Here is a 22,564-nt window from a genome sequence, read left to right as displayed (position 1 = left end):
TGAAAGTTATGCTCTTAACTCAATTTTATTGAGCAAGCAACTTTATGAATGTCAAACTGCAGGTTGACAATGAATGTACATATGATTATCTTATATCGATGCATCTTAATAGATCACATGACTGGTGAACGGGCCCATATTCACCTTTTATACTTTTCAGATTTTAAGGGATCTAATCCCAAAATTAGTTGGTCCAACCAACGTATCATGAGAACAAGCAACATTAAAGTTAATAAAGAATTTTTGAATTCTTCAATATATGTTTAATTCTTAATATGCACATCTTTAAGATGTTGCAATCGTTTATGTCAATTTATGAACTTTTATACTAGTAAACTCCAAGTTTACCATGACATGTACTTTTTTCTTTAGTAAATTTCAGATTTACTACTTTAGAAGTAGATTTTGAAATAACTCTTCAGAGTTATTCTGCCTCATTCGGAGGTGAGTTGTGATACCATCACAGTCAAGTACACGTTTGCATTAATAAGTTTCTCATTCCCCAGGAATAGAATATAATTATGACTTAAGCGTATCAAATTATGATAGCTACTACAAAAACAAATTGAGGCATACATATGATTTATTGCTACCACATTCAATTCAAGGAATGGAGCATATTTAATGGGACATGTTTCACGAAATACCCATTATTTTGCCCTAGCCATCATAATATCATCAATATGAGATTCAAATTCAACGTCCTATCCATATAAAGGCATCTTAGGCTCATAAATTGATGGAACTTAATCCAATATTTTATCATCATGGTACATCAGAACTCCAACCCAATGTCTTATATTTTGGTGCGATGAGATTTGATTCCATTGTCTTGCCCACGACCAATGACATAGTAGGGAAAAATACCCTAGACCTCATGTCCAATTCATTAGTGAAATAGAGGAATTCAATCCGTTCTTATTTGTAGAACCAGTTTTAACAACATAAGTGTAATTTTAAGATGTTACAAAGACTTTTCTGCCGAACATCATTCCTGAAACTTAGTCATCATATTAGTAGCAATTTCATGTATAGATGCTAGCAAACTGAAACGATACAGGTTATTAAAAGGAATATTCATCATAAACACTACTACTAAAGGCTATTAGAAGAAATCCTTTTTATTTTTAATAGTGTTGCATGCTATTTTACCATGCCAAAGAGAAAGGATTTAATAACTCATATGAAGTGTATGTATCAATCGGGCCGGGGTTGATTTGAGTAAAAGCAACTGTAATAGATTAGATAATCAGTAACATCATGTATAATAAAGAAATTTTTTGCAGACCATTAAAAATAAAATTAATTTAAACAGGTTAACAATTTACTTCCGTAAACAAACCATCAGTTATCCACAACCATGAGTTCATCGTGACCAACACTAGACCATGCAGATAGATAAAGTTGGGATGACCTCGAGATTAGAGTCTCGTACTGATAACGTATTATAAACTAATAAAGAATAAAGAAGAAGAGTAGAGAGAATAGAGAGAGTAATTATTATTTCTCTTGAGGGATTATTGAGGGATGAATTACAATAAAGCAAAACCCCTTTATTTATAGGGAAAACTAACTTTGGGGTTTGTAACTTTTCCATAAATAGACATACACAATATATGATAAAGTAGGTATTTACTATATATGGTAAAGTAGAAATTCACTATATATGGTATATTTATAACAATACCAAACTACTAATTGGATTTTTTTATCAATATATCAGATTGTGGTTTGTCGATTTCCTTTGAACATCCCTAGTTAACAGTCATATAACCTAAGTAGTTCAAACTTGGATTTATGGGTATCTGCTACAAGTGTGTGTCCTCGTATTCTTCATTACATAAATTTTTGAATTTAAGCATATAAATACGATTGTACATCAAGTTGAATTCAAGTTGTATAAAAAGGGCATGAAAAAGAAATGAGGAAACTCCGATCCTTTAATTTCTGACTATGGTTTTTTAGGAAACAAACATCAAGAAATGTACTACTATGTATGTAATGTTTAAAGGTTTGCAAGGTTAAAAATTGCTTTATTATATGTATTGAAATATCGATTTTAATGAATGACGAAATTCGTAACTAAACTCGATCTTTGTTGAAAACATACTTTGAGACTAATGTTGTCTTTTCTTATAATGTAATTTGATTATATTTTCTTGTTAGCTGCTATATTTTCTTCATTATCTTCTTCTCCCTTTGTACTTGAAATTGTTGTACTTGAGTTGTGGGCCTCTCGAAAACAGCCTCTCTACCTGCACGAGGTATTGGTAAGGTCTGTATACACTTTACTTGCCGTATTTTTCACTACACTTTATCCTCCTTATTCCTTATGAAATTTCATTGGATATGTTGTTGTATGCAGTAATTTGAATATAAACAACTAGATTGCATTATTTTATATTTGGAAAGTACTTGTTGAAGCATCCTGTTCTTCATGTATTAGGCTATTTGCAATGGGTTGGAAATGGATTGCTACTTGTGAATTACACCGTTCAAAAGATAATTTTCTACAAGTAGAAACCTCGTCGTAGATTCAATTAAGAATACAATAATATATCTAGTGTAATTTCATACGTGGAGTGCACCAATAAAAATGAAGATAGAACTCAAACTTCTAGTACAATACACCATAGGTGTACCTTTTGTAGTTTACTACAATACAAATTTAACTATTAAGAAACTGAAAGAGTATGAAGTCAATAACACGAGCTCTCAACATATCTTCCAAGAGTCCAAATGACGCGCTCAGACTGACCATCGGTGTGCTGCTCCTTAGGAATTGTTATATACATGTATGATGGCAATTTATACATTTAAAAATAAATTGAAGTAATGTATAATAAAATCAGAACCTAAATAAACAATAATTACACATGTATGATGGCAACTTATACATCTAACAAATTATATCAGACCCTAAATAAACAATGGTTACACCTGTATGAGGGTAACTTATACATCTAAAAAATTAAATCAGAAGCTTAATTAAGCAACATTTAAACATATATGAGGGCTACTTATACATGTAACAATTTATATCAAAAACTAAATAAACAACAAATACACATGTATGAGGGTAACTTATACATCTCAAAATTAGAATCAAACACTAATTAAACAATAGATATAAATGTATGAGGGTAACTTATACATTTAAAAAATAAACTGCAATAATGTATAATGTCATAATATTGATTTTCACATTAAAATATGTATGACCTATATGCTTGTCCTAATGTATAATGTTACCTTATACAATATTAATACTTTATAACTGTTTAGATTTCCATAACTGCCAATGTATAACATATTGAAATATATTTCAGAATACCTATATTATACAATAGTAGGATAAAATAACTAATGTATAAAGTATTATTATACATATGCCAACTTATACAACAACTCAATACCTTCGAAAGACGCGGTTGACCAGAATCTTCAAACTTCTTTTTAGCTGCCGCTTTTGAACCTGACTTTTTCAATCTAGAAGTGGCAACTTCCTTCAATTTTTTCATTGTAACGGGGTCGTTTCGATACTTTGAACGATTCTCTGCGAAATTCGGATCCTCTTCATCAAATTTACCAGGAACAAATCCAACGGGAATATCTTTTTCTTTTGCATCTAACTGAGTAGTTCCTAAACTAAAGCTAGGAGGATAATCCATTACCAATTTACACTATATTGATTTAATAGTAGTGTTAAATCGAACTACAAAACAAGAAAGTCAAAGATATATGAAAAAAATAAAAAATCGACTGAAAAAAATGAAAACCAACTTGTATTATATGAAAAAAAACGTAACAAATCAAACTACTAAACTTGAATATGATTGAACAATACAAAAATTTCATACAAAATCAACATGCAACCAAAAAATAAAACGAAAAAAATCCTGAATTGGTAAAGTTGAAAAAAAAATTCAAAAAATTAATGAAGTAAATCATAAAAATCAATTAAAGCTTGAACACTTACAAGTTGGTAACCTCTAATTAGAGGCTACTTGTATTTTGTCGTGATTTAAGGGATTCAAAAATGAAAAAAGTACGGGTGCTGTAATGGGAGTAGTTGGAAGTAAAAATCGAAAGCCAATAACATGGTTTTAGATGTATAATATTTAAGAAAGAGAAAATAGAAAAAAGGGGATTCATGTAATTAGTTTGGGGTTTGTGCAATTACTTTATCAAATTGGTATTTAATGTAATAAGGTAACTTTACCTTGTGTATATATATCAATTTTAGTATATACACACACACACACACACCTACTTTCTAAATATTGAAAATTAATAAAACTAATTGAAAAAGTATATTATAATTAATATTTTATGTATAACAAGTTAAATTATATATATGCATATATACATACATACATACATATATATATATATATATATATATTATGTCGGTTTGATTTGGGTTCGGTTTGATTTTTTTTTTTGTTAACACCAAATCAAACCAAGAATGATCGTTTTTTTTTTCAAACGACAAATCAACCGAATCAAACCATAAGTCATTTTTTTTTCTCGGTTTGCTTTGGTTCTTCGATTTTGTTTGACTTGATGGTTTGATCTGTACACCCCTAACCAAAAACATGCAAGATATATGTGAGGATCAACTAAATGTATTAATTTCACAATGTATCAAAGTATCAGAAATGTAATATATCGTAAATCTTTATAACTCCACTTATCAAAATTATGTAAGATACATGTGTCGAACAACTAAATGTATCAAAATCATAATGTATTAGAAGAAATTATATTACTCAAATACATAGATACATAATTATAATATACAAATACATGAGATTATATACATACATTACAAAATTTAAAACCTTGTTTTAATTGGTGATATATCACATAAGATAATGTATCTTCCACATAAATACATGAGATTGTAAAACTTATATATATCATAGGTGATTTTATATCCCACATGCTTTAATTGTGGTTTTATTATATCATTTATAATTAATTATACTAGGTCATTTAAGCATTGGAAAATTAATAGTAACATTTCATAAAAAAAGATAAAATAGAAAAAAAATTATAAGTTAATTTAATGTTTTAAATTAACTTGTCGGCACAAATGAGGTCCATTTTTTTTCATAAGTATTTTTTATAAAAAAATTATTATATCACTTCTAATTAGTTATTATAAGTCATTTAAGTATTTATTTTATAATAAAAAATAAATAATATTTAATAACAAGGATAAAATAGATACAAAATGATAAATTAAAAATGATTGGATAAAACACTTCGCAATAGTCATATCTGTGTCAAAAAAGAGAGTATGAGAGTAATATATACTTATTGAGATTTAAATTATTGGATTCAAACAAAAAATTAAATACATAGTTACGAGTTAAGACCTCAATGATCAAAATTTTAATTTTTATCCGATACAAAAAATGAAGCATAAAATAAGTAACCAAGAAAATTAAATTTTATTTTTTTTATTTTTTCATTTCAATTTATGTGACACCCATTTAAGTAAGCATGGAGTAGAAAAATATAATGATATTTTTAAATTTGTGGTGTAAATAAACCTTAGATTTTGTATGCTCGTAAAACATTTTATTACAAAATTAAAAAATATATAAAAATAATTTGTTTCTAAAAATAAAATGACATTTTCTTGAACAAATTATAAAGCAAAATGCATCATATAAATTAAAATAAAAAGATATAAATATTGTGTCATGCTCAGCGAGGGCAATATGCCACTATTACATAGCTATATCTATAATATATATATATATATATATATATATATATGTATATATTATATTAAAAGTGTGAAGGCTCTTATAATTGACGTTTGCCCTTTTTGCCCTTCATTAAAAGTCTCCACTTTAAACAAAATCATCTTTTTTCCTTTTATGATATTAAATATTAATTTAAATTGCAAAATCCTATATTACATATTTATTTACATTACAAAGCCCTATTCTATTTCAGGTAGGTAACTTTCTACAAATTATTTTCTTAAATTAAGTACCTCAATTAAAATACCTTATATTACTTCTTTTTCTTATGTCATAAAGATAACGATGGAGATGACTCCTATGAGGGAAAAAAAAAAAAGAATAAGCTAAATTACAGAAATCAATTCTTCAAAAATTGACTTGCACTTCGTTTTCTCATGAAAACAATATGACAATGAGTTTACACTGTACAACTGCTTTCTTTTGACGATAATTTTCGTTTTGTTTGTGCAACGTGTAGTGATCTCAAACAAATATGTGTTTACGTTAATTTTTGTTAAATTAATTTTGTTATTTGATTATTATTATTATTATTATTATTATTATTATTATTATTATTATTATTATTATTATTTTGAGTTGAGGATCTATCAGACATAATCTTTTAGTCCATAAAAAAAATAGTAGTAGAATAAAGGTAAGTTCTACGTGTACGTATATTGTTATTATTATTAATGTTGGTGTCACAGATATCATATGTACTTATAAGTTGCTATAATGGCTAAGGTTTTACTTGGACATCACATGTGCAATCATCAATATTGAAAAGGTAGGCATTCATGATATGATATTTTTTGTTGTATTTTCATTTAGTTCTGAATAGTGTTTTCTTTTAACAAAAACGGATGAGAGAAAAAATATGTAGAAAAAATGTGTGTGTTGTTTGAAATTGAGTTATTCTTCTATAAAATTATTTTTTCTTCAATTTTTAATTTTGATGTTGTTTGTGTTATTGTAGTCAAAAGAAAGTGAAGACAAAAGCACCTTAACTTTTTCCTCTTTTTTTCATTTTGAATCTATGATAGATGATTTAGTATTAAATTTTATGTTTTTTTAGTGCTGGAGTTCTTCTTAAATTTTGGTTTTATTGTAGTAAAAAGAAAGTGAAGACAAAAGTAAGTAAAGTCACTTTTTTCTTTTTGCAATAGCTTTATTAATGTATCGTCTTTTTAGTACTATTTTGATATCTCGATTAATGCATTGTTTTGTTGATATATTGATAATCGTATTGTTTTATTACGGTACATTGGTGCTATATGAATGTTCCATTGAACTTGGGTTCAATCAAGACTGGTCAAATTAAATCAATTCTAAAATAAAGATCATCGGATAAAGAAAAATTGAGGTAAGCAGCCACCTACTTTGAGAGTTATGTATCAATTTAATTTCATTGACTATTAGATTTAAGATTTTTATGGAGTACATATCGAGAATAGTAAAAAGATCTCCACCTTTGTATAAGATTTCATGTTAAAGCGCACTATTATTTCTTAGACCCACCTTCACTTCGACTTTTTGTCATCATAAGCAAAGATTTATTTTTAACAAAGTAATTTCTTTTGTTAGTTGAAGTTGATCGTTAGTGGGTTTTGATTTTGATGAATTCAATTGATCCAATTTTTTTTTTGTTGAGAAGTTCAAAATTCTTTCAAATTGAGTTATTAATGGGTTTAATTAAACCTATTTAACTAGCATATTAGGGCTAAATTTTTTCAAAGTATGCCTGAAAAATTTTAGTTCGCGAAGATCTATGTTTTTTTTGTTCTTCGTCTGATAATATAATTGAATACTTTATTTTTTCCCTCAAATTATCAATTTTATTTTCAGTGCTTTGTTTATACATAGAAGCATCATGGGTTCTTTATCAATAAAAGTTTTTCTCTAAATTCAGATAACCATTATATATGTTTCTATCGTCTTATAACACCTTTTTTCTTAGTGATTTTGTCTTGCTTGAAGGGGAGTCTTGGAGTAATTGGTAAAGTTGTTGTCATGTGACAAAGAGGTCACGAATTCAAGCCTTGGAAACAAACTCCGGCAGGAATGAAAGGTAAGGTTGCGTATAATACACCCTTGTGGTTGGATTCTTTTTCGAACACCGCACATAGTGGTAGCTTTAGCACACCGGACTGTCTTTTTTTTTTTTTGTCTTGCCTACGCATTGTAATACTTGCATGAAAATGTGATTATAAAGGTCTATTTTGAAAGCTATATACTTTTTTCTGTAGGAGTTTTTTTTATTTCTGAATGCTGAAGGTGACCAAAGAGTGATTAGATTTGTTATGTTATATCGAACGGACATGATGTTGATTCATCTTACCGAATATGACCTTAGATATAAGGTTATAGAGTACTTTAATCAGATTTGGATAAAGGTTTATTAGATAGTTAAGCTAGCATTGTGTTTGTATTTTGTTCTATATTACTACTACCATTAACATTATTATTGTTTGGATGATTCGTATGTGTGCAAAGACGAAGCTATATTGACTTTATACTGTCAATCTCTCATCCTTTGCTTTTTGTTGAATGTTTAGTTTGGTTGATCTGTTTTAATTATGTATTAGTAGTATCTCTGTGAACATATATTTGCATTGTTAACTATTAGTTTCTGCATGTAAATTTTATGTGCAGAGTTTTAGAAGAGTAATTGTGCTGATATTTCAATTATTTATATTATTTTGTTGTAGTTCAGGTGATAGATGAATATTTGGTTGGGCTCTGTAGCAGTTAGGTTTAGTCTTATTATTTTAATACTTCGATTATTGTATTATTTTGTTGAAATTTTTCTTCTATTATTATATATTATTTGTTTTGTTTAATACATGCAATAAATGAATTTTCGATCGATTTTTTGCTTAGAGTTTATGTTTAATGCTATTATTATGATATTTCAAATCTCGATTATGTGTTATTTTGTTGTAGTTTATTAGTGATGTATGAGTATTCAATTAGAATTGGAGACAATCAAGACAGACCAAACTAAATCAATTATAATGTGAAAATTCTTGGATAAAAAAGTTTGAATTGAGGTAGGCAAGTAGGTACTTTATATTTGTTGTTAATCCACCAAAGATGGAATGTAATTCATAGGAAATAGCACGCAAAGACAAACTTGAAAATAATAATTAAAGAATATTGAAATCTTAGAAAATTGAGTGGAACTATAATGTTTTGGGATTTCTTTCTTTGCTTTGCATATGAAAGTTTCTCAAGTCTAAAGTTAGACACAGTTCCTCCTTATTTCACATTATAATACCCTATTGATGGCTATCTAAAATTTCAGAAATTATAAAAAAAATATACTATTAATTAACTATAGTTTTTTTTTTGTTTGTTATGAAGTTTTGCGAGATGATTTTTATATTTATATAGGAGGTGCTAATTAATTGATGCAACACACATATACTAACATTAAAAAAAACATATATTTTTGTCATTTAAATCATGAATTTAATGTTTCATATATTGCGACTTCAACTGTAATTTATTGGTTTTTTATTCAAGTCATTCACCATAGAGACATCAAAGGTAGTTGACTTATCCATATTAATTAGTAGAACTACAATACCCTAAAAGACACGGTGAAAAATTTTCAGACAATTTTAAAAGATCATATTATCTCCATTTTAATTTGTTTGTCTAATTTTGACCAAGCACCCATAACATACTAATGATTTATATCTAAATTACCCTCAATTTTGATAAAATTATAGCATTTCGAGAATAAAAATAATACTTCATAAAATAAAGTGCTTCTAGAAGTAGGAAAGAAATATAATGACTAAGTTCATCTTTAATTTAACTAATTTTTTTATCTTCAAAATTTTACATTATATTTTTAAAAATTTCTTACTTAATAAAATGACTTACACTTACACACGAGAATTTATTTTGTATATATGTTTATTTTGAATTAACGCTTGATACACTTATAAAATGACTTACACACGAGAATTTATTTTGTATATATATTTATTTTTAATTAATGCTTGATACACGTGCAACGCACGTATCCTAAACTAGACCAATGTTAAAAGTGTGAAGACTCTTAAAAAGTGATTTAAATTTTTTGTCCTTCATTAAAAGACTTTTCTTTAGACAAAATTGTCTTTTGCCTGTTTTTTTTAATTTATTATTTAATTATTTTTATTATATTAATTGGACTCCAAAAATATATGGGACTTCTAAAATATATGGAAGGAGAATCAATTAATATTTTTCTCTGTACTGATCAATTTAAAAAATACTCATAAAATATGACTCTATTAAGAAAATACTTCTATAAATATTGAGATACACGTTAAACTAAAAAAGAAACTGATTTACTTATTGAAAAATATGATTAATGCTCATCTAACTTGCTTCGATTGCATGTCTAGATTGATGAATGCTTAATTTTCTAACCCTCAATTTCTTTACTATTTTTGTCAATATAATAGAATTCAACATGTGTGTATATATATATCTTTTTTGTTTTCATTCAAGTCATTCTCTAGTGTCAAAATTTTCGCTTAAACAAGAATTATTTTCATCAAAACTGAATATTTGTGACCACTATTGTACTATTTTGTTGTAGTTTACAGGTCGTAGATGAATTTACAGGTGGTAGATGAATGTCAGTCGGCTTTGAAGAGTTTTTTTTAGGTAAAGGTAAGGTTTAATTGTATTATTTTTATATCTCTGTTTTGAGATTTTTTTTTGTGTAAAGGTAAAGTTTAGTTGTATTATTTTGACATCTCTATTGTCGTATTATTTTGTTATAATTTACAGGTAGTAGATGAGTGTCAGATAACTTTAAGGAAATTTTTGTGTAAATGTTAGATTTAATTATATTGTTTTGATGTCTCTATCATCGTATTGTTTTGTTGCAGTTTACAAATGATAGATCAATGTCGATCGGGTTTGAGAATTTTTTTTGTAAAGGTTAGATTTAATTAAATAAATTCATCTTTATTATTTAAATAAATATTCTGTTTAGTGTAACATTTGAACTCAATAAATTGAGATACACGCACAAGACGTTAATTCACAAAAACTTGATGATATTTTTAAAAAATTTAGGAGACAAATTTGGTACAAGTGATAATAAATAATTAATTTTAAACTTATTTTTAACATAAACTTATGTTATATTTCATTAAGATAAGTATAACTTAATCTAGAGATTAATTATCTCCCAACTGTAGTACTACTATTTTATCTCACAAGTCAAACAGAATAACTAATATTGAGATAAATAATTTTTTCACTAGTTTATCTTTAACAAAATCAATTGATGTAGTATATATAGAATTCAGCTCTAAACTTCGCGCCAGTCTGCTCCAATTAGCTCCCGAAAACTGAGCTATGGAAGAGGAAGGCTCAGCTACCCCTAGGGCTTATCTTCAGGTATTGCACATTATTTTGAACCTCAATTTAACCCATTTACTTCCATTTTCCGAACAATCTCCATTATTCAGCTCAAAGATTGGTGATCCATTCGTCGATTATTGTAGTTTCAGGCGATTTTTTGTACTCCCTCCGTGTCAATTTATGTAATGTAGTTTAACTAGACACAAAGTTTAAGGGAAATAAAAAGAGCTTGGTGCACTAAAGCTCCAGCCGTGCACAGGGTCCGAGGAAGGATCGAACCAGAAAGGTCTATTGTTGGAGACGTACCTTGCATTTATGCAAATGGATGTTCCCACGGTTTTAACTCGTGACATCCTGATCACATGACAGTAACTTTACCAGTTACCCCAGACTTCCCCTTCAATGTGTGTCATATAAATTGGTTTTGAATTAATTTTGAATTTACACTGCGTGAGTATTAGTTTTGAATTAGCCGAGTGAATATTAATTTTACCTCACCTTTGAGGTAGAGGTATGTTCTGCATACACAACGTTGTCCGCAGACCCCACTTTCTGGGACTACACTGGGTATGATGTTGTTATTGTTGTTGTTGTTGTAAAGGGAGTATTAATTTTGAATTAATGACTATGTTTTCAATAAATTAAACTGACTTGCCCCAATCCATAATGTAGGAAAATGAAGATTCTGATCAGAGTATTACAGGTACATTCTTCTTGAAACAAATCTCCCCAATAGTAAAGCTGGCTTTGCTTGTCTGTTTCCTAATTGAATCTGCTATACCTTTGTTTGAAATTATCAGAAGAGGAAGAAGATATGGATGATAAATGGATGACTAATGACAATTGTCTTAGTGGATCCTTAGGAAACAAGGTAATGCTTCATGAATTTTCTTGCTGACGTTTTCAAATTCCTCTCATTTTCAGGTTCAGAATCCAGCGAGTTAATGGTCAAAAATACACCTAAAGTATCCCACTTTTTTGAGTTTCATACTTGAACTTTCACGTGTATGAGTTTCGTATCGGAACTATCACCAACTATTTGTCAAAAACACACCTCAAATTTTAATTGTTCACTTTTCCTACTTGAACGATGGTGATATTTCTGGTTGTAAAAGTGAACAGTTAAAAGGTGTTTTGATAAATAGTTATTGACAGTTCAGGTAGGAAACTCACTCACTTGATAGTTCCAAGTATGAAACTCGAAACACCGGGATACTTTAGGTGTGTTTTTAACCCTTCAATCAAAGCCAACTTTGTTCTATAATGTTCTGTAGAACCCCTAATTTATCGCTAATCTAAGACAATTTACTTTTCTAGAGAAAATGGGCCTGAAGAAAGCAGAATGGAGATAGAGGAGTCATATAGCTAACCCCAACTAATCTAGTTGGCTGATTGATTGTTAAAATGCTGCTTAATTTTATAATGTTATGACATATTTGTCTTGCTTACCATTTAGTGAAGAACGAATTTCAAAATGGCTTGGAGGGATAAGGTTTATGTTTTGGCTTTGGCTTTGGCTTTGGTCATTAGCAATTAAATTATTGGTGTTTCTTGTTTCTCAGCGAGGTATAGGAGTCCTTTCCCAGCTTGAACTGCTCAAAGGTATTCCCAGTGACACTTCTCCACTTGAATTTTCATTCTCTTCATCAACGGCTCCCTCCCCCAAAGGACTTCATCATTCAACCGACGCAATGGATTCTCATCAGATGGTATTTGTTGAACTGCCTCCCTTTGTTGTCACTCTACCTTCCTTTATTTCTTCTCTCTGTTGATTCTTTGGTCTTGTCTTTTCCTCTTTTTCTTTTTTGGTTAAACATGTCTCAAAGAGCTCCTAGTTGACTTTAATTGGTCATGGTCGTTAAGAATTCAATATTGGGGTTGACTTTTTGATGGGAGTTCAAGAGAGTTGTTCTCCACTTCTCCTGTTTCTCTGGAATTGTTCAGTTGAAGGAACAAAGTATTGTGGTAAAAAAATCTAAAGATACTCTTTGCATGGTGTGACATTGTTCGGTTTGGGCCAAATTCGCACGGTTTCCCCCCAAAGGGCTCATGCCTTTAAGAGTATCCATCCCTATACATTGTATGTAGCGTCGTTTTCCTTTCAGCTGCCAATGTGGAACTACCTTATCAGGAAAAAAGAAGAAAAAAAGCTACAAATGTGGAATTTTGTTTGCATACACAACACATAGGTTAGTAACGGATCAGGAGGACCTGTACTATTACAATCTGTATCCCCTCTGCAAAAGGGATCAATTACTAAGTGGAGCTACACATAAGTGATAAACAGTAAAAGGGTCCAAATGACAAATTCCTCTCTTACAGTTCTGGTTGCATTCTTGTCAGCAGAGGCAGACAGGCTTATGCAAAGAAGATGACGTTGAAGTTCCTTTTTTTAAGAGTCAGGATGGTGGCTTCATCAACAAGAATGATCATTGGATGGCGTTGTCCTGCTACTTAGATGATGAATTTTGTCACGTCACTAGAATGACATCCACTTGTAATTCAGAAGAGGAAATTATCTCTGATGATGAGGTATGACTGCAGATCTCTATGCCTACAAAATCGATGTCACTAAAACTTGAATACTTAATATTGTGTTCAAACAATACTAAGTCGATCTTTGGTGGTTAAAAATCTGGCAGATGAGACCTTCTCCCGATGGAAATTTAAAAAGAGATGGTAAAAGTACAATGCCTAAAGTAAGTTCAGATTGCAAATCAGGAATTTTCTTCAATAAAGATGCTGGGTGTTCATCGTTGTATTGTGCCACATCAAAATCGAATAGATCATCTAAAGGTATTAGCATTTCTGTTGACTTTGTACCCTATTTTGCATTGTTTGTCTTAATATAAAAATGTCGCCACCTCCACTTATGAGAAGAATGATTTTAATCAAGCATTGTTCATCATAGTTGGTTGAGTTGCCTTAAGTTGTCGTTGAATAGCATAACAATGTAACCCCACCCAACCCCTCTCCAAATGAAAAAAAAAAACTGAACTAGCATAACGTGTGTAATAGTGGTGCTTCTCAGGAACAAGCACTCATGGACTCCAAGTAAAATAGAAAAGAAATGGATGCATCTTAATATTGAATCCTCAAGTCTTACATCTCTGATGGTTTTTACTTGAGATCTGTGATTGCGTTTTCAAGCTGCAGCTTTGAAATGATTTTTGCTATCAACTGCAGGACGCTCCGGCAAAGCTAAGCCCAAATTTTTGTTCCAGTCCCAGCCACAGAAGAAAGATTTTGCTTTGGTTGTCCATGAGAGTTGTGAATCCAGCACACCCTTATCGGTTCTTCCCCTAAATGCAGAATTAGACATGCAAAGAGAAAATATAGAATCACTGGATGACTTATTGGAGAATCATGGTGGAAATGAAGTACAACAGTTCGAGGAGAATTCGGTCCCATCTGAAGTAGCAGTTGTACATGATCCAAATGAGCATTCCATGGCTGAGGTTCTGGATCACTTTCAGCATACAAGTTCTGTATCACGAGGCAATTCTAAAATGGTTTGCTTTCTTCTTCTCCAGATCCCTTTTCTTAAAGATCTTCGGAACACTACTGTATTACCATTTTTACCACTTCAATTATGTTTTGAATGTAAGAATCATGCTTCATCCACCAGCTGCAAACAAAAAGACAAGGATCACGGTTCTTACAGAAGAGAAACTTATTGCTGCTTGGTGACAGAAACATGAGCAACGACGATCAACCTGAGGAACTAGATAGTGATCCATCTAGTGATGAGAATGTAATATGTAGTTAATCTTTTACTGTTTAATCATAGCAATCAGTTTCCATATGTAGTTCTCTCAATGCCTTTCTTTTTGTTTCAGAAAGTTCCCCAGATTCTGAAGTCTGCTATACCTCAGAGGACCATGGCTGAGAAATTTCATCTAGCATTAGGAGCTGTATCTACAAATGAGAGGCTATCTATTGCAAGGCCTAAGCAATTGGGGTGAGTGATGGAACTCGAAGTATTAGTTATGAGCATATTCTTCATGTCTTCTAGGAACAGAAGAAACAGAAAAATATTCTTCTAGTTTCATTTTTTTCACTTATATTGATAAGCAATGCAGGTTATCTGGAAGGTTGCAGCACGTGATGCAATGTGAAAAGGACAGAGATACATACTTCTTGGAGAAGTCACAAACACGTGATTCTTCAAGTGGTAAAATGCCAAACTGTGTATCTCCCGTCCTCTTGCCTGTTCTGACCTTCTCCTCTGCTGTTAATTCAGATGCAGAAAGCTTCATTGACGTGAGAATTTTGTCAAGTTCTTTGGAGGCCAAGCTGACTGTCTGTTTTTGTGCTGTACGTGGAGATGAAGAGGTACTTAACCATTGAACTTTTATTTTTTGGTAGAAACCAGCTTTTTCATTAATACCAAAAGTAACTTTACAAAACCAAGTAAGAGCTGATCACTTCTGTAAACTACATAACAAAAGATATCTATCTAGGAATAAACTATCTCAAAAGTCAAAACAAATCAAACAAAAAACACAACTAGCCTATCCCTACAGAACATTGTTCCTGCTATCTATGATTATCTGTCAGGCAGCTGGTATGCGTTTTTCCATTTAGGGAGGTTCCTTCCTCGAACATGTATGTGCAAGGCTATCTCTTTGCAGATTCTATTGTACTTCTTCTAAACAGAAGGTTAAAAATATGTATTTGTCTACTTTATTGAGGATACGATGCTCCTTTCAACTTTTTAAAGGTCATGAGCGAGCTTTTCTTGCTCTCACCAGTTTCTTAATTAGAAATTGCCAGTACTTGTCTTGATGAAAGTCCAACTTTAACAAGTTACCTGGGACATTTACCCAGCGTTATCAAAAGCAAAAAGTGCAAAAAAGCTCTAAGGTCCATTGGGGCTTTAAGTGCAAATAAAACGTGGGCTTTAATGAAAAAGGCTCAAAGGGAGAAAAAATACAATTGTATACATTTAGTCCAAGACTAATAATTATAAGCATGAAGACAAATATATACAAAAAGAAATTGAATTGTTTTACGATAAAGTAAAATATCAATTGTTTAGTGGCGCCTCTTGAGAAGAGATTCATTGGCAAGGAAAATTATGTCTTAGAACCTAGATGACGACATTGAAGCGCACATTTAGCATGGCAAAATGCTCAACACATTTTGAGCTTCGTTTCAGGGCTTAAGCGTGCCTTTTTTTTTAGGTAACTAACAAGTTTATTAATCACCATTGATCATTACAAACATATAGCTATACTTCACAAAGTATGCTAAGCTCTAATTCATCCAACAAGAATACTAAATGGAGACAGGGTAGGGGCTTTATTATGCAGCACCCTATTTGTTCACCTCAGCTACCATCAAGATCATCTGATATAGTCTCAATTAAGCGTGCCTTTGACAGCACTGCATTTAACCTTCTCTTACAAATGGGCAACTTGTAAAAATTCATCATGTTGCGTGGCATAGGTGGGATCTTTTGGGTGTAGTGTCGCATTTTCTTAACTTTATACACCATTTCCCTCCGAAGCACAGTAAGAAAAAAAACCTGCAGATTATAAACAAATATGGTAGTTAGTTTTTCTGAATTGCGTAATCAGTGAAAAACTTCTGAAATTATATTCATCACAGTGTTGGGTAATTGCATTTTCATTTTTTTCGATAATTGTAGTCGCTTAATAATATGGCGTTTACTGTGATTTGTGTAAACACTTTCAGAAATGTATTCTGCGTAGTATCTATGACTTGAGCTTGCTTTCCAGAGTCCAAGCATGAGATATTTAGATTCCTGTTTTACATTCTCATCTCACACTGCTCCTCTCAACTCTACTGTATTATGTTTTTTCAGAAGTCATGACAGTTCCTTTTTGCCACTACTATCATGTAAAGGAAAAAGGCCTAAAGGTGTCTTCCTTGTCAGATGTAGTGCCTTTTGCATGAGGATCAATATTATTTATTTGAACTTGTGCCTCAATATGTTTAGCCTTGAATTCTTAATTTTCCTTTAATAGGTGCAAATATTTTTCTTTTTGTAGCTTTTGTTTATGGAATTGTTAAGAAGAGTAGATGCGTCCCTTAGGTGCTTCGAATAACTGAGGGACCATGAAGACATTTTATTTGTTCTATGGGAATTTTTAAGAATGCAAAGTGGGCTCAAAACATTTTATTAACGGTTTATTCCTAGTCTGGCTGGTGTTGATGGTTTTATTGGTTGAACAGAATAGATCTGTGGTGTTGGGTGACTGCAATCTACAATTTTATTTTTATTTGCAGGGTTCTGAGTGCCTGAGCAATCTTCAAAAAGGGAAGGGGATTGCTGGAAGGAAGTTAACTATAATTTTTAACTCAAGAATCTGTAAAGATGTCGAACTTGAAACTGGGAACGTTATCCGCATACATCAACCTTGGTAGTAGCAGCTCAAATATTTTCTTTTTCAATGTTTGTTGTTCTTGTTTGGTTGAATTATTCTTCTTCTTTCGGTACCAGTTTGAGCAAGATGACTCTTGGCACCCAACCTAAAGTATTGTGATTGAAATGTCTAGAACACCTTTTTGGTAGAAGCGGAGTACCTCTTTACTTTATTTTTTTTTTTTTAAAAACAAGCAGACAAAGCTAGATTGGTTTTAGTCATTCCTAGTCCGGAGGAAAGTTCTAGCTTTGTCCTTGTAAATTATTCTTTAAACCATTGTTGTGTACGTGCATATGCCAATGTCTTCAAGTTGGTAAAAGCTGTACCTTTGACTAAGCTTTCTTGTGTTGCTTAACAAATACTAAGTGATTTCTTTCCCAGGCTGACTTTTTCTAGTGCAGGAAGGAGATACACGTGAATGAGAAGGATGAGGCCATCATTTTGTGTGCATATTTCTCTCAAATTTAGTCTTTGGATCACATTTTAAACCAAGGTAATAGCAAGGTTTCTTGAGATAACTTTATTGTTGTACTTTTCGCTTGCCCTATATTGAGAATTCTAAATCCTATATTGAGAATCCTTTTGCATGAGCAAGGCTTCCAAATGGTGCCGGACAATGCAGCTCTAGCAGAGAATGAAGACAAACTCGGAAGGATTCTTGAACTTATACTAGGTGACACTGAGGGAATGAAAAATACTTGACAGGAGATAGTTTCACCGGGGCAGATTTGCACCATGTCCCAATTATACACTATTTAATGGGAACTAAATCCAAGGATGTGTTTAATGCTTGTCCTCATGTAAGAGCTTGGTGTGCAGATATCTGGGGTAGACCAGCTTGGTCAAGTAAGTTTGGCCTGTGATTAACACTACAGATATTCTACTATCTAATTTCTAATTTAGGAGCAATAAGCAAGCAGCACGCCAATATTCCTCTTTGCATTTGGAGGGCATTCTGGCTTAATTTTGTGCATTGTTCTGTTGGCCTCAGTGGTTTATTGTGGACTCCCAATGGCGAAAAAACCAGGAATCTGGAAGTGATACTTCCCAGAATATGATTTTTCTTTTTTTAATCAATGGAGGAACAATATTGATGAATAGCCTGATTAGGGGCAATTGACTTCCTCCCTCCCTCCATTACTTTATTTAAGTGGGAAGAGAAAGACATTCATGTTTTTATGATCTGAACAAAACGAATGATACGTTACATTACATTACATTTTTTCGAGCTTCAACTACATTTCATGTACATTTTTAATTTCAAAATTTACCTCAAATTACTAGGTTGTTTAATAGTAAACGCACTTAAATTTTGTCTCGAATGGTAAGTAAGCACTCTAACATTGAGTATGTACATTTCAAATTCTCTGCACTGTATTAGTTGACACTCCAACTTACAAAATGATCACCTACACCTTGGTGTTAGACATAGTGGAGACGAGTTGGAGTGTTTGATTGTCATTTAAGTTCAAATTTAAATGTCTGTTGTACTCCCCAAAAATAAGGAAACATGTTTCCTTTAAAATTGGCTTATTTGAAAGCTACTTTTGACCCCAAAAAAAATACTACTTTACTCAGATGTAAGATTTAAGCTACTAGTTTCGATTGTTTTTATCACTCTTCAAAATTTTATTGAGTCTTACAAATTTAATGAAGTAATTAGTTATTCTGAAACTTTTGAACCTCCTTCGATTAGCTATTCAGATCATCAAATTAATTCAACACAAGCCTCGAGGATGCCCATAAACTATGGATGGAAAGGAATTAAGGATGATTTCTTACGAATGTCATCAACTATCCAAGATAGTTCAAGAGTCTCTTTCGATTACTCAAACGAAATATTCAACTTGAGCTTAGTCAGATTTATATAAAGATAAAAAGTATAGAACACCTCCTCTTTCAATTAAAACTACTGTTCATGAGTTCAAGAAATCAAACGAGGAAATTACACCATGTCCCTAAAATTGTATGATCTTGAATTTTTGTCCCTTATAAGTCCGATCTTGAATCTTGAATTTATGTCCTCCAAATATCTGATCTTAAATTTTTGTCTCCACTTAATAAGTTCTAACATTATTCTATGGGGCAAAGCTTGTGGTTCTCTCCAATGCTCTTTAAGTCAAAGGTCCTTAATTTGGACGAGTTCAAACCTTATACATGTCAAGGGGTGTGCAAATGAATTTATGGAATTTTAAAAAATTTCATCAGGCAAAGTGTGTACCTGACATTTGAGAGCACAGTTAATATTGAACCACTATATTTGTTGCGCATTTGGTTGCTGTACCACAACCACAATTCTTCGAGTGACATTTTTTCATTTTTTTCTCATTAAATTTTTTAGACTTCTACTTAAGCTTCGAAGTATCCTTGCTTCAATTTAGCTTAAAAAAATGCTTAACTTGTTTGCTCGAAAACATGTTTCATACAACAAAACACACGTAATGAGTATGAAATAATTACACGTTAGCTCAAACACAACTAAGTGTAGTAAAATATAAAAGGTAAAATGTAGCTACAAATTCGCGTTTTATATATTCTATCATCTACACCACGCACTTAAACCATTGCTCCTCCTCAGGCAATCAACTACATAATGATGGATGAACTTTTCAACCAATCCTCCCTAACTTGTCACACCAAAAATAAACAAAATAAATAACTCACATGTCCTTGATCATCAAGCCTCAGGACTCGACTCAAAAGCAATTATAATGAACTTGCTCATTTTATCTTCAAAGGAGCCGAGGAATATTTCTTACTTTAGCAAATCATGTGCCTCACATACAAAATAAACAGAGAATAGTCTCACACATAAAATTCAAGAATAATGAGGAACTCAAAAAGAACTTTCTACGTATCTCATCAAAATGAAAATTAGATGTGCGCACTCAGTGAAATTAGAAAATAAAATGTCAAATATGAAAACAAACTCATTTTATATTTCAAAGGAACTAATATCGAACCCAAAAAGAATTGACATACGTAGATAGCCCTTTTTGAGTTTAATATCCTCATTCAAATCATACATTCCAGCGTCAATCCATCTTGCATACTATTTCTTGTTTATTTCAAGTATTGTGCCTGGTCCTATAAGAACCCCTACTTAGATGCTTTTGGTTTTGAACAATATTGTTAGCCAGTTAGGGATCGTTTGGTAGAGTGCATTAAAAAAATAATGTTTTTGGCTTTGAACAATAATGTTAGCTAATTAGGGATCGTTTGATAGAGTGCATTAGAAAAATAATGCACGCATTGGCTTTATATATTTATTAGTATCATCTTTGGTACACTTTTTCAACCTATGTATAACTAATGCTTACATTAGTTATATTATTAAGGTGTGTATAACTAATACATGAAAATCTATGGTATTTCTTTTCTATTATATTATATATAAGTCCTTGGTACTTCTAATTTATCTTATTCTCTCTTTTTTTTTTTCATTTTCTTTTACTATTATTATTACCACTATTATTTCTATTTCTATTCCATTCTATTTATTATGATATTAACTTTTTACTGCTATATATAAGTGAAGGTTGGGGTGACTACTAAGGGTATTTCGATAATTTTAGTCACCCAACCTTCACTTATACTATATAGTAGTAAATAAAATGGTTACACATGCATTTATTTTTTTTCTTATATTTATTAGTTTATTCCTCATTTTTATGGTGCAATAAAATAGTTACACATGAATATTGTTTTTTTCTTATATTTATTATTTTTGTCCTCATGTATTATTTTAATAATATTTTTATTTAGAACTCTGTAATTAAATTATACATGGTAGTATTTTTTTATAAATATCTTTTTGTTCCTTATTAAATGACTACCAAGGGTATTTCGGTAATTTTATGGTGCAATAAGTGAAGGTTAGGATTACTACCAAGGGTATTTCGGTAATTTATGCATTATTTTAATAATATTTTTATTTAAGCCTTTGTAATTGAATTATACATGGTAGTATTTTTTTATAAATATCTTATTGTTCCTTATTAAATGACTATCAAGGATATTTCGGTAATTTTATGGTGCAATAAGTGAAGGTTGGAGTTACTACCAAGGGCATTTCGATAATTTTAGTCACTCCAACCTTCACTTATATATAGTAGTAATATCTTTTTATTCCTTATTAAATGACTACTAAGGGTATTTCGGTAATTTAATGGTGCAATAAGTGAAGGTTGGAGTGACTACCATGGGTATTTCGGTAATTTTAGTCACACAAACCTTTACTTATTGCACCATTAAATTATCAAAATACCTTTAGTAGTCACTCCAACCTTCACTTATATATAACAGTAAAAAATAATATAATAATAATAATAAATAAATAGAATAGAAATAGAAATAGAAATAATTGTAGCAATAATAATAGTAGAAAAAAAGAAAGAAAGAAAATAAGACAAATTAATAGAACCAAGCACTTTCACTTATATATAGTAGTAAATAAAATGGCTACACATGCATATGAGTTTTTGATTATATTTATTAGTTTTGTTCTCATTTTTATGATGCAATAAAATGGTTACACATTCATATTATTTTTTTCTTATATTTATTAGTTTTGTCCTCATGTATATTTTAATAATATTTTTATTTAGACCTTTGTAATTGAATTATACATGATAGTATTCTTTTATAAATATCTTTTTGTTCCTTATTAATGACTATCAAGGGTCTTTCGATAATTTTATGGTGCAAAGTCAAGGTTGGGGTGACTACCAAGGGTATTTCGATAATTTTAGTCACCCAACCTTATATATAGTAGTAATATCTTTTTGTTCCTTATTAAATGACTACCAAGGATATTTTCATAATTTAATGATGCAATAAGTGAAGGTTAGAGTGACTACTAAGGGTATTTCGATAATTTTAGTCACCCCAACCTTTACTTATATATGGTATTAAATAAAATGGTTACACATGCATATGGTTTTTTTCTTATATTTATTAGTTTTGTCCTCATGTATTATTTTAATAATATTTTTATTTAGACCTTTGTAATTAAATTATACATGGTAGTACATATTT

The 22,564-nt window shown here is 30.7% G+C and overlaps 1 protein-coding gene across 8 annotated transcripts; it reads left to right on the top strand.

The window, feature by feature from the left end:
* The first annotated feature begins 10,987 nt into the window (after positions 1-10,987).
* Positions 10,988-18,765, top strand: LOC107864005. 8 transcript variants are annotated; one of them, XM_016710253.2, is made up of 14 exons: positions 10,991-11,171; positions 11,808-11,838; positions 11,936-12,006; positions 12,698-12,844; positions 13,458-13,667; positions 13,778-13,931; positions 14,322-14,647; positions 14,764-14,889; positions 14,975-15,096; positions 15,218-15,309; positions 15,379-15,470; positions 17,391-17,524; positions 17,929-18,020; positions 18,123-18,765. In XM_016710253.2, the coding sequence occupies exons 1-13, from the start codon at positions 11,130-11,132 to the stop codon at positions 17,993-17,995; spliced, it is 1,614 nt and encodes a 537-aa protein (XP_016565739.2). In that variant the 5' UTR covers positions 10,991-11,129; the 3' UTR covers positions 17,996-18,020; positions 18,123-18,765. The 8 variants fall into 8 exon arrangements, 5 of the variants coding, with proteins under 5 accessions (XP_016565735.2, XP_016565737.2, XP_016565739.2 ...); XM_047409267.1 differs by having other exon boundaries at positions 10,993-11,171; positions 13,482-13,667; XR_001672546.2 differs by lacking the exon at positions 17,391-17,524 and having other exon boundaries at positions 10,989-11,171.
* The last annotated feature ends 3,799 nt before the right edge of the window (positions 18,766-22,564 follow it).

This window comes from Capsicum annuum, chromosome 3 (assembly GCF_002878395.1).
Source record: "Capsicum annuum cultivar UCD-10X-F1 chromosome 3, UCD10Xv1.1, whole genome shotgun sequence".
Taxonomy (NCBI): domain Eukaryota; kingdom Viridiplantae; phylum Streptophyta; class Magnoliopsida; order Solanales; family Solanaceae; genus Capsicum; species Capsicum annuum.
The sequence above is the reverse complement of the archived record's forward strand: the minus strand, read 5'-3'. Positions and strand labels throughout refer to the sequence as shown.